At 24.8% G+C, this 13,702-nt stretch overlaps 1 protein-coding gene across 1 annotated transcript; it reads left to right on the forward strand.

Annotated features, from left to right (window-relative positions):
* Positions 1-5,248: 5,248 nt before the first annotated feature.
* On the forward strand, positions 5,249-6,290 carry LOC147066579 (uncharacterized). The gene is made up of 2 exons (XM_085955153.1): positions 5,249-5,779; positions 6,282-6,290. Exons 1-2 carry the CDS (start codon positions 5,249-5,251, stop codon positions 6,288-6,290), a joined length of 540 nt encoding a protein of 179 aa, XP_085811279.1.
* The last annotated feature ends 7,412 nt before the right edge of the window (positions 6,291-13,702 follow it).

The raw sequence follows: 13,702 nt of genomic DNA on the forward strand, positions 1-13,702 counted from the left end.
ACTGGTTTCAAACTTCGCAAACTCAAGGTTGTGTATTTTAATATTTTAACATTGTAACTAGGTTATTTATTGTTTTTATTACATACAGCTATTTTCACCAATATAAATACACCTTCTCAAAATGATTTAAAGTACTCTGCCAAAAAAAAACAAGAACAAGCCACATAGAAGATTTAATTTAATACTCCTAATTTGGAAAATATGGCTCTTTAAAAACCACACAAAATACCTTTATTTACGTAAATTTCTGTGTTACATCAAAATAATTAGAAAAAAATAGAGGTGTAAATTGATAGTTAATAATATAATTCAGAATTCAGAAAATCAAATCTGCGGAAAAAAAGCAATGATTTATTGAAAAATTATAATAATAAAAAATACTGTACAAGAAACTACTGTGATGCAAATCAAGTTCCGAGACGGTTATATTAAATTCAAAAGCGTTTTTAATAAATATAGGCATTTATAAGAAAAATAATTTCAAAATTTTAAAAAGAAAAAATAATGATTACGAATGCAAAAAAAAACGAAGAATAGCACATTCTAATGATAAAATAAACATGGTATCATTTTTTAAATTTATCCATATGATTAGATGATAATTTAAATATACGGCGAATTTATTACTGAAGATTCAGAATTGTTTGCAAGCTAAAAAAATAAAACATAGAAAATAGCCATCTATATATTTAAAAAAATGTTCAATTCTTGATTTTTATTCTATAGTTTTATGCTAGGGTGATTAAAATCAAATCTTGTTGCGTGAATTTAAGTAATTGCATTCAGCTCAATTATTTGGTAAAGACAAGGTACTTTGCTTGTTAGACTCTATATGTTTATTGTTTTTATTTGAGTAAACACCTTTATACTTTCAAATGATGAGATTAGATTTAAAACATGTGAAGAAGAAGACCAAAATATTAGAGGTATACAAATCGATGCATATACCACCTTTTGTGTCTTTATTAGGGTTCGTAAGCAAAATTTTTACTAATTATAAGAGACAGATGAACAGAAAATCTATTTACTTTTTTGAATTTTGAAAAAAATAATCTACTGGATGATAATCATCAATTTTTTCGGAAATATATTTTAAATATAATATGGTTCTTCAACTTTGATGTTATAAACGTGAAAAGTTTTATCGTTCCTTAATTATATATTGTTGCTAATTACTAATTTTTACATGTTTATACATATTACATAAAATATCCAATAAAAAACTTTCTATATTAATGTTATTTTTTTACACAGGCTGTCATGAATAGCCATTTCTTTTTTAAAATTCAAAAAGACTTACAATGGGGCAATATAAATGTAATTTATTTGATCTTTTAAATGCTAGGTAGTGTTTTCCTGCCGATTTTTCATGTTAGTTTCATTGTTTATTGTAGCAATTCTCACGAATTATATCCAATCTACTCCTCTCTTTGAAAAGACATGAATATTTTATAGAAAATTTGTATGGTTATATTTTTATAGACACAGAAATATCAGAAAAACATTTCAGTTTTGTTTTTTTTTTTGAAAGGATCTTAGATACGTTTTACTTTTAGTAAAATTATTTTGTTAGCTTCAAATTCTCAGATACGCAATTCAGAAACTTATGCCCTAAAATATTTTTTGATTAAAATTTATCGAAGAATAGCAATAATATAAGAAAAATAAATATATAAATAATACTCTGAGTTTTTCTAAAAATATGTGACTTAACAATTTGTCTTCGAGAATTAACTTATAAACCTGTCAAAAATTACATAATACTAAGTTCGAATTCAATTATTTGCACAATAATAAACTATATAACCGGTGTATCTATAAATCGAAAAGGCGGCAATAAACATCCTAATAAACCCTTTAATGAAATATAAGTGCTTTTTTTGATATAATAGGTGCTTTTATTCTTCTTAAGGCTTAAATCTAAAGCTTCATTTTTTTTATCTCTTAGTGCGAAAATATTTCCAATATATTATAATATTTTGTGAATCACAATTTTATGTGGATTTGTTATACGTTTAGTAAATCCATTCGATCAAAAACGTATGAATTTGTCAATAAAATGTAGAATATAATAATTTAGCACAATTTTAAAAATAGCAGGCGCAAACTTGCATTTTTCTACGCATGAAGCAATTAAAAAATATGCTATTTGCATAAAAAAATTGTACATCAATGTAAAATTTACTTTTTTATTAATAATTAGCGTCTGTTTTTTTAATAACCATCTATTAAATTTTTTTATAGTCTATATTATTCCCATAGCGATACTATTTGATCCTTTTTATGTGCTTTATAAAAGAGCAGAGTATAAAATACTGCTAGAATCTTTTAATGTATTTTACGAATAGTTCACTATTTAATTTTTTATGTTTTTTAGGGCGCTATTTTGTTTGAATAATGCGCTAACTCTAGTGTAGGTATTATCTTATGTAAAATATTTAAAGCTGCATATCATACAGACTTGTATGCTAATTTTAAATTGAACATTCAATAAATGGTCTAAATAAATATTTTTTTTATATAAAAGATAAAAATTTAGAAACTTTCTGCATCGGTCGACATGCAACAATAAAAAATATTTTTATGCAAATATATATCCAATTCAAGCAAATAAAGACAAACAGAATAGTATTTTACATGCAAGATAGAAATTTTTTTTCTGAAAAGGTAAAATATTAATACAACAGACATGCTTTTAAAGCTGTAAATTACACTTGAGAATATGTTTAAAACAACGTTTTATACCTTCAATTATGGTCATCATGTATTATTCGATGCTTTCCTATCATTTTAGCAGAAAATATTTTTTTAAAAATCAAATAAAATTCGCAAAAAGACAGTATAGAAATCGAAAATGTGTATATTATATTAAAATTCAGTTTTGCACGCAAAAAAATCTTATTTTTATACTTTGATATGCATAAATCTTCTAAATATAATGCTCATAATACGCATTGCAATCGAATGTACCAGTATAATGAAACTTGACGAATATATATATAGCGAAACAAGAAAGAATATGGTTAGATGATAATTTATATAAGGTTTCTATATAAATAAACAAGAACGCTGTTAAAAGGAATAACTTATGATACTGTGATCACAAAATAAAAATAAGGAATATTAAGTTTTCGGGATTTCAACATAAACAGAAAAATAGGGATGAACAATAAGATCTAAAAAACATATATATTAATATTTCTTGACAGGAGGAAGATTCTTTTCGAAAAATTAAAAAGATGATAAGACATAAAGGATAGTTAAACAAATCTGTTCTACGAAGAAATCTCAATTTTGCGCGAACAATATAGTAGCTCTGGAGTAAATTTTAAAAAGATTATATCTACCGTATATTGTAACTTAATTTAACAATAATGGGAAATCTCTAATAACAAAACCTACTGTAAATACCTTTTCGTATTTTAAAGCTAATATTTATTTTTCAAATTTAATAAATTCATTATTTTATAGGTAATAAAGACACTGCAGTGGGTTTTATTTTGATACATTGAAACTTTCTTTCCTCAAAAAGCCCCTCAAAATTAATTCGTTAAGAAAAAAGAAACTCATGCACTTTTTTTATTTTTTAAGTTTTCAATGAGAACTCTCTTTGAAATATTCCTAAACTCTTGATTTAAAATTTATTTGATCTACGGTGCAACCCGAGCTCAATCTGATGCAATAAATGTTTGCATTAGGCTCATACGAGAAATAAACATGTATAAAAAGCATTTCATATGTAACATGTGAAGTGTATTCTAAAACCTTTCAATTTAATAATATTTTATTAAAATGAATATCACTTACTCTTTGATCATAGAAAGTGATTTTTTTTATAGTCGGCAAGAATGTTATTTTTTGTTTCAATAAATGTGTTTTTATGTTATTTATAATAATAGAAAAAAGGCACAGGAACAAAACTTAAAATTGTGTTGTGCATAATGAACTTTATTCTATGATTTTAAAATGAATTTTAGATTCTGTTCAAGCTGAAAAATCCGCTTTGTCACATGTATTATAATTTTGTGGGAAATAGCTCTACTGAAAAAAATTTATAAATACAATTGATTTTGTTTATGTACGAACTTGAATTATTTGCTTAGTTTATGATACTTTTAGAAATTAAATCAGATGAAGATCGGATAAAATATTAATATTATTACATTTTTTTACGATAGGCATTTTTAGGCAGATTAAAAATAAAAACTAATAATACAGCGGATTTTGGTGACGGACGATTATATTGTGGGCATAAAGACCAGAATTTCGTTTTTATTTCCACTTATTAAATAAATTATTTGATAATAACTTTTAAAAGAATTATAATATTGCTATCAGTGCGAATCACTAAAAACGCAATAAAATACACAATCTGCTGTATATAAAATAGTATTGAAGCTGCAATAAAAATACCTTTAAGAATATAAACTTATTTAAAATGTATGTATGGTAAAAAATAAAAATTTTCTTTATTTTATCCACCAATACACGGCTTTAAAATTACCAATAAAAAAACATAGAACTATAGTCGAAATGAAGGAGAAGAATCGAGGAAACAATTTATAAATTTATTTTTTTTGGTGAATTATCACAGCCAAAGTGTTAATTATAAGATCATTATAGTAATTAGTTACTCCTTCAAGAAGTTAAACAAATGCAATCGTTAAAAATGAAGTTTCTAATTTTTTTTAGGCGTTTCTGTTAAATAATTTACATCAATCATATATAATATCTTTCTAAGCAAAAATATTAATTTGAAGGCCTAAAGCCATAGTCAAAACCAGCGAACGATTATTAAATTATGTTATTTTCAAGCGTAAAAATACAGAGAACAAATACAAACACCATTTATCTTTTTAAATAAATTGAAATTATAATATAAAAACGTCATCGATCAATATTATATTTTAATCATTGATTAAAACCAATTGTAAACTAAAAAAGTCAACTCGGAGCTTTAATCTAAGTAAAATAATTTTTTCATTATAATTTCTTTAAATTCGAGAATCCCAGATTTTTTTAAACAATAACTATACTATCAGAAGTCCATGGATACGAATATATTTAAAATCCATGAGAATTTCCGCGTCAATTTTTTCTTATCACATTAACATCGATGTATACAAATGATTATAAAATAATAAGATCATAAATCACCCAAACATTTTTATCATTACATATTTATATTTTTATCAATATATAATTGATCTTTGCATGTATAAAATCTAATTTTTATACGTTCAAAAAGATGTCTTTAGAGTGGAAAAATATAAGAGTTAGAGTTGTGAATAAAAAGAAACATATATCCTCAAAATACATCGATTTAATAGATGAATCTTCTGGAAAAATAAATGCCGGCGAAATTATGGCGATCATGGGTCCCTCGGGATCTGGTAAATCAACGCTCATGAGCGCGTTGGTTGGAATACTAGACCCGCAAATTATTACATCTGGAAGTGTTTTTTATAATGGAAAATTAAGAGACGATGATTGGTACGCAAAAATTTCATTTCTTGTCACAGAGCCAGTTTTTTATAAAGAAATTAGCGTCAAGCAGCATTTAAACTTCGTTGCTTCGATTTACAATAAAAATTATGATAATCATGTCGAACATTATGTTAAATCATTGGATCTGGTAGATGCATTAAATACACGCATGGAAAAATTAAGTTCAGGAGAGACTAAAAGAGTAATGATCATCTGCGAGCTAATAAAAGATTCTAAATTAATTTTTTTGGATGAACCCACATCCGGTCTAGATGCCTCATTATCGCACAAAGTAGTTAAGTTTTTAAAAAAAATAGCAAAAGATAAAGGCACGATTGTTATTTTAACAATTCATCAACCCAGTACCAAAACCTACAATCTTTTCGATCATATATGTTTAATTTCAAAGGGTGAAATTATTTGCAACAAATACACAAGTGAGTGCGAATCTTATTTACGAAATCATGAACTAGTTCGCGATTTGAATACCTCTTTTCCCGAATTTTTATTGGACATTACTTGCGATGATTTTGAAGGGGAATATCAGGAGATAAACAAAAAAAAGGAAATAGTGCAAAAAATAAAACTTGAAAACAAGGAAAATCCACAATCAAGAAATTATAAGCTTTCGAATGATTTTTTCCAGGATATAAAACCAAATATTTTCCATTTTTTTAGTCTTCTAAAAAGACGGCTCTTAATTATTTACTTAAAAAAGTGGCGTGTACTGATCAGATTAGTTTTAAAGATTGTATCCATATCTATGCTCATCTTTTTGTTTGTAACATTGTTAGAATCTTTGAGAGCTGATATAAAGAAAGGACTAGAGCTTATAAAATTCGAGTGGCTCATAGAAAATCATATTTATGAAAATCTTAATGATAGCAGAAAAAAAGATTATGAAAGCTGTTTGATACATGCATTTGAATTCTTATCAATGTGTATTATTGTACCATCTTTATTTTTAATCCAGGCAATAAGCTGTATTACAGCCTTTAATGGAGAGAATCATATAATATCCAAGGAAGTTGAGTTGTGTTTATATTCCGTACCAACATATTACCTTTCTGTTCTTGTATTCGAGATGGCACAACAGATACTTTTTTTATCGATTACATATGGGATATTATATTTCATTGCCCCTGTATCAAAAATTGATGGTCTTAGGGAGATATTTTACACAATTTGTTTCACAGCTGTTCCATTTTCTCTTAACGTTGGAGCTATTTCTATGAATAAGAAGGTGTCAACATTTTTGACAATTATTTTGTCAGTAAAAGTAGCAGTGCCTACTTTTATTCAGTCGTTTTTGAGAAATAAACTTAGTAGCACGGATAGTAATTGTTTATTTACCAAGCTAACTTATATGAATATAGCTTGTCCTTTTTACTTTTACATGGCCTATTACTTCGAAAAGAGCATTAATGGTTTATATTACAAATTACCAAAGGCAGTCAATGATGGTCTAGAGAAAATCCATTTATCAAGAAATGAATTTTTGGAAAATTCATCTACTTTCATTGGATTACATACGTTTTGTACAAATACCTTACATCTTATGACATGGTTAACTCCATTTATTTGTGCTGTTATTTGCTTAATGTTACTTTTTTGGCATTTTAAACCTAGATATAGAGCAAGACTATCATAAAAATAAAAGATTAAACAGAAGTACTTTTTTAAATATTTTTATTTAATATATTAATGATTCTGGTTCTAATCGTAAATAATTATATTAAAAGAGAATTTTCCTAATCCTATTACATACGCGTAATTAACACATGATTTGTCATTTAATTTTACAATTCCGCAACCGCAAATTTTTAATATTTTGATGTGAACACAAATTTTGAAATTTATACTTAATCAGATATTATTATGCATAGTAGATGAAGATAGATCAGGGAAAGATGCATCAAGGAGTTGTGCAATATTCCCAATGGGCTGATTACGTCTAAATAGATATAATTGAAAAGTAACTTAACCCAAAATAAAAAAATAAATAATTATGGTTTTTTATAAATATAGAAGCGCTTGCAGCCGATAGTGCACTTTGAATTCAACAAAATGATATATTAATAATAAAAGCTTATAATATTTTCTATTACACAAAATATCGTAATCGAGTATCTAGGAATTGTAAATGCCAACGAAGTATAGCTCAAATAATAGTATTTAAGAAAACATGAATGTATAAGTCTTGAGATTAGAAGATGTATTAGGAAGAGTGTATGACAAATGGGCTTCAAAAATTGTACATAAAATCTGTAATATAGAGTAATATAAAGTTTTTCCCGAGCAAACATGAAAATATAGAACTAAATTAACCCTTGAATAAACATATAAAACCTTAAAAATATAAAACTTTTTATAAAATGTGATAGTAGTAATAAGTCAAGGCAAAATAATTTTTATAAAGCTGGAAAATTAATTGGCTAAACAAATAAAGCTGTAAATTCATCAAAAAATATGCAGCATTTTTTAAATAATTTTATTAGTTATTATAGTTTAAAAATCTATCGGATCATTAAAAAATTAAAATAATATTCTAAGGCGGCCATTGACCTTAAAAAATATTTTATATGAATATTGAAAAAAACGGAATTTAAAAAAGAGAAATTATTATATTTTTTTTTTATTTCTATCTAAAGTGTAAAACGTATTATAAATAAAAAAAGCAATTATAGTTTTATATGAATATGTTTATCTGGGGTTAATTATGTAGAAATAGAAAAAGGATTTCGTTTCTTCATTAAATAAGCAATATTTTTCCAATCCATCATTGTATTATAAATAATTTCATGCTTATAATTTAAAAAACCTTCGCAAAATATACCTTTATACAAAAAGCCATAAAAAAATTATAGATTGTGCGATATCCTTTTTCTATAAATTAAATTATATTTTTTTACCAAATGCATTATTTTATTTCTTACAAGCTTTTTTAGGTATATAGTCAGTAATTTCACTATAAACTATATATTTTATATTATTAATTGGTATAGAACTACATGAACATAATTATAGATGAATTTTGCAAAATAATTGCAATTTATGCTATATTAATGTAAAAATTTGAATGAATTGTAAGTTTTTAAGAATTTAATAGATATTTTTCGCATGAAATTCTCATAATTTAGCCATGGTGTTTATCAAAAATCCCATAAAGATGATTTGAAAAATAAAAGGCTCAATACAAATAAAAATTGGCTTTAAAATTACAGACTTGCATATTCAAATTTAATAAAATTGTGTATTTATTATGCAATAAATTTCGGAACTCATAGAAATAATAAAAGATAATTATGATTTACAAAAACTAACTGATACTAGTTTCATTCTCTAACATCAAGGTATAAACTACAGGAGAAGGATCAATTTGAAGACTTAAATCTATATTTTATTTATTATTCTTATAGTAAAATGAGCGCTTTTTTTAAGTTCGTAATAAATGATTCGCCCTTTACCAAGCAAATAAAAACCTTTTAAAGCAGTTTTTTTTATTAGCATTATATTTTAAAATACTTATAATATGATAAAAGATCATGATAGATCACTCTTTTTTATGTTGCGAATATGAAAAATTTCCCTATCATCGTAAAAGGGTACAAAGGCATCATTTTACTACTCAAAATTGTAGATAAATACTGTAAGACTAAAATTATAACGCGGAACTTATTGTGTTTTATTTAGTGGAAATAAATTTAGTTGTTAGAGGAGAATGAAAAAAATTCAAACTAACTTTATTTTGTATTATTTGAAAAATAGAAGTGTATTGCATATATAACAAGGTTTTTTGTTATAAAAAAAAATCTTAATTTATGCATAAAACTAAAATATCAGAATAAAATATTTCGAGGTAACCATAACTAGAAAGAGCATGCTTTTTCCAATACAAAAACGCCAAATTCAGTTGAAAAGCTAACCAAATTCTAGCGGTTTAAAAATGAAGGGGTGTTATTGGCATATGATAAGATGCAAATTTGAGAAGGTACAGAATTTATACAATAAAAAAAATCTTATTATTGCAAATTTTTATGCATGCAAAACAATAATTTGGCAATTAAAATGCTATATTAATATAGTTAGAAAACCTTTAATGATATGTCTATAAAATAATCGTTTATAGCATAACAAAAGTGCAAGTTTTGGATATAAAATATGTGAAATAGGAATCGTAAATTGCCATGAGTATATTGATTCCAGCATATAAATTTAGATAAAAACAAACCTTGTAATACAAACAATGATTATATACAAAAATATGTCATTAAAGCATACTTACATCAGATTAGAAGATAAAAGATGTGAATTTGAGCGAGATTGTATTAAAAACAATATAAAGGGGGGGGGCATAATAAAATGCAAATTATTTACCCAACAAGAATATCTTATATTAATTTTGTATTACAAACAACGTTTGTTCTATGGTAAAATGTTTCTCTGTAATCAAAAACCCAATTTTATCATTATTTTTTATATGGATTTTAACCTGAGGGCTAAAAAAAGTTATAAAAGATTAATATCCGCAATTTGAACTATATTTTATATCTTGTTGATCATATATTTATATCACCTACGATAAAGCAAATAAAATACATATACGATGGTTGAATTAAACACGATATTTTTTAAATATATGCTAAAATTTCCAATAATTTACAAATATAATAATAAAAAACATTGTTTTTGTCTATAAAACTTTTATGCCAACCTGTTTATATTTTAAAAGGTGTTGGTGGTGCTAATTCTGATTTAATGACTAGAAAATTAAAAATTACAGAAAAAAAACGCAGACAGAAATATTTGTAAAAAAACTAGAAAATTTCAACAAAATGATTTAATTCGCCAAAATTTAAAAATCACTTTTGAAATTTATAAGATGTCAATTTTAACAAAAATTCATGGTTTTTCTAAGATAGTATTAATAAGAGAGTAAATTTAGCCATAAATATTAAGCATAAAACACAAAAAGAAATTATTTAAGGTCTAAATTCAGCCTTTATGTATTACAAATGTATCATTAATAAGAAAAGTATCAAGTGTAAACTTTTTATTTTCATGATGATTTTATGCCTATTTTTAATTTCTTATATTCATTTGTCTTAATATTTAGGGTTTAATGTCTCATTTTTTTTATTGATTTTTCATCTTTTATTCAGCCCTAAAGATTAAGAAGCTTCATGCTTTTTCTATAGAACGATTTGCAAAGTTTTAGCGTTTAATTTATTTTTTTATCATTATTTTGAGGGCTATTTGCTTGTTTGCGGTGTGGTATATTATAAAATTAAGATATATATATGAATTTTCTGATTTACGCAGCTATTAATTTTCAATTAATAGTCAAAAAAAGCGTGGGTTTAGTCTTATAAGCATGTATTTCAATTTAAAGTCCTTCAAATCAATATATGTTCGACAGTTTTTGTGTTTTTAATGTTTTAAGAAATAAAAATGGGCTTAGAACTTATATAGACAGATGGTACTACAATTGGAGGTCTTTAAATTCTAGATAGTGCCTATTTACTGAATATCTCTGGATATGTATATATATTTACAATTAAATCCCTCCTTTTTTATCGAAATAATATTAATACATTATATAATTCTGATAGTCTTCTCATAATTTGAATTTATAATTGATATATAGAAACAAATATCATAATTCTATGAATAAATTATTAACTTACCATAGGTTTTAATAATTTGATAGATAATTTTATAAAATGGTGTCAAAATATATTGTTTATTAAAGCGATAAATATGAAAATGTGATTTATACCTTAGCCTAATATTCGTGCCCAGAAAATACGTTTATTATATTTTCAATGATTATATTTCTATGTTTATCCATATTGTTTTAGTAGAATAAATCATATTTTTTTTTGTTTATACCTAAATGTTTCGTTCATTTATCGTTGTCATTGGTGATAAAAAAAGTGTCTTTTATAGAGAGCAAAATATCATTTAAAAATATTTTAAATCCCGAATTGTAATATTTTTTTAATCTTTTCGTCGCATTGAATCATATTGGTCAATATATGTTCAATTTTAAGTTCTAGATCTACGTCGTTTGCTTTTATCTGTAAAATCAAGATATTAATAATGTCTTGAGACTTTGCATATCCCACAAAAAATGAAAATGTTTTTCTGTTAATAATGAGAGATTGTGCTCTTTTATAAACGATTTCATGCCTTTGAAATGCTTTTTGTCGCATTTTTATTGTTTTATTATGTTCATTTAGTTTTGACTGCTCTTTCATCATAAAATACTTTTCTTCGTCAGTGCTATCATCATCACACATATTTGTGGGAAGAAATAAAAGTGTTCATATCTAAATTTAATCTAGGAATGTTTCAAAAAGAAGCATTAGACACTCAAAAATATCACCCATCAAATATTTAAAATTTAAAATGAAATATATTTATTTTAGCCTTAAGAACAAATTCAAATGCCAATCATGCAAAATCCAATGTTATCTGTTGTAATAGCACAATCTCTGACGTCATTAAGCATTAAAAAATTAATGTGTCTTTCGAAGCACCTTTTTAAGAATTATTTTCTATCATCTTTTTTAAAGGTATATTTTATGATTTGCAGAATTTTTTAATATTAAAACTAACAGTTTTCTGTTTTCTTTTTTTCGAGAAAAATATATAAAATTAGTCTATGAATTATTTAAAATTTTATGAGTTTAAAATAAAATCTGCCTCTATTCCTTATTTGACCATCAGTTATTGTTAAGGCTAACCGCATATTCTTTATCAAAACACACATAATTATAACCATGTAATTATGCATGATGGAAAGCTTTTCATGTCTTAAATTGGCTTTAGTTGAAGATTATAGAGAAAAACGGCTTTCTAAATATTTCTGGCCGTTCTTAAACCTTATATAAACCTCTTCTCGCTGATTCTTTAATCCCAGTAAAAATTATTTTTTGTGCTATAATTATCATCCCAATTAAATTTAAGAAATATGTATAATTTAGTAAGAAAATACATTCTGAAATATAAATACGTGGAAAATCTGCCAGTGATATGTGCCTGAATATTAATAGTCTATAATATAAAAAAAACTATATTTAATTAAAATTGTAGGTTAATATCATGACGTGTGGGATTTTTACGCATATGCCTTTTTCATACATAAATTAGCAACAATTTTTTTATCAGATTTATACACAATTTCTTTTATTATTTTTCACTTTTGTTTTATTTTATAGTCAGTAAATATTCATACAAACCTTGTCAAATAACTTCTATTGAATATTATGCAATTATCAGCGTAGCTTCTTTGAAAAGGCTTTAAATCGTAAAAATTATTCATCTATTTCTGTAAATATTGGATGAAAATTCTGATAAATAGCAAAAAAAATATAGCCGACCTGGCTTGGTCTATAAAAAAAAGTTTAATCGATAAGTATTTCTATAAAAATAAACCATCAAATACAGATACAAGAAAAAACATATCATTTTCAACTATAAAAAGATAACATAAAACAAATATAAGAAAGAAAATATCATTATAAAAGATAAAAAAATCATAAAAACAAATTAAGACAGAGCATATCATTTTTTCTAATAAAATGATATCATAAAGCCAATAATGTGTGAATCAAAGAATTAAGCAGATGATTGAGGCTTGTAATGTAGATATAGGGTGACGATTTCTCTTATACTTTTTGTGATTTTTATAGATCTATTATTCCCATGAATATAAAAAAAAAGCAAAAGAAGAAACATAAAAATATCAGGAGTGTTTACAAACTTTTATTATGTTATACCGAAAATTCAGACCTAAAATATTTCAGATTTTCTATCAAATGACTATAATTTTGGGTTTAATATACATAAAACTAGCATCCCTTTAAATAATCATGATAATAATTTTTGTATTATTATATTTTTTGATTTTATTTTTTCGTATTAAACTTATAAAACCTTTTCCCAAATAAGATTGTTGTCCTTATTTAATTGTTGATCACCATGTTTACTGGATTTTATAAAATTCCATTCTGATGCAAAAAATATGGCTTAAAATTCTATATATGCACATTATGTTAAGTGAGAAATATAATTACCAGAAAGAAACCAAAAGATTCATATTTTATCATATTTTGCGAAAGATGCATTCCTATTATATACTGTAAAAGTAATTATATCCGAATGTTAACCGCATTATAATTTAGCCAATCTATTTAATGCCTTTTTGCCT

This window comes from Rhyacophila brunnea, unplaced genomic scaffold (assembly GCF_057557595.1).
Source record: "Rhyacophila brunnea isolate RB1 unplaced genomic scaffold, BYU_Rbru_1.0 scaffold_49, whole genome shotgun sequence".
Lineage (NCBI taxonomy): Eukaryota > Metazoa > Arthropoda > Insecta > Trichoptera > Rhyacophilidae > Rhyacophila > Rhyacophila brunnea.

Coding starts and splice junctions, on each gene's coding strand:
- LOC147066579 (XM_085955153.1), top strand. CDS start 5,249: ATGTCTTTAGAGTGGAAAAATATAAGAGTTAGAGTTGTGAATAAAAAG.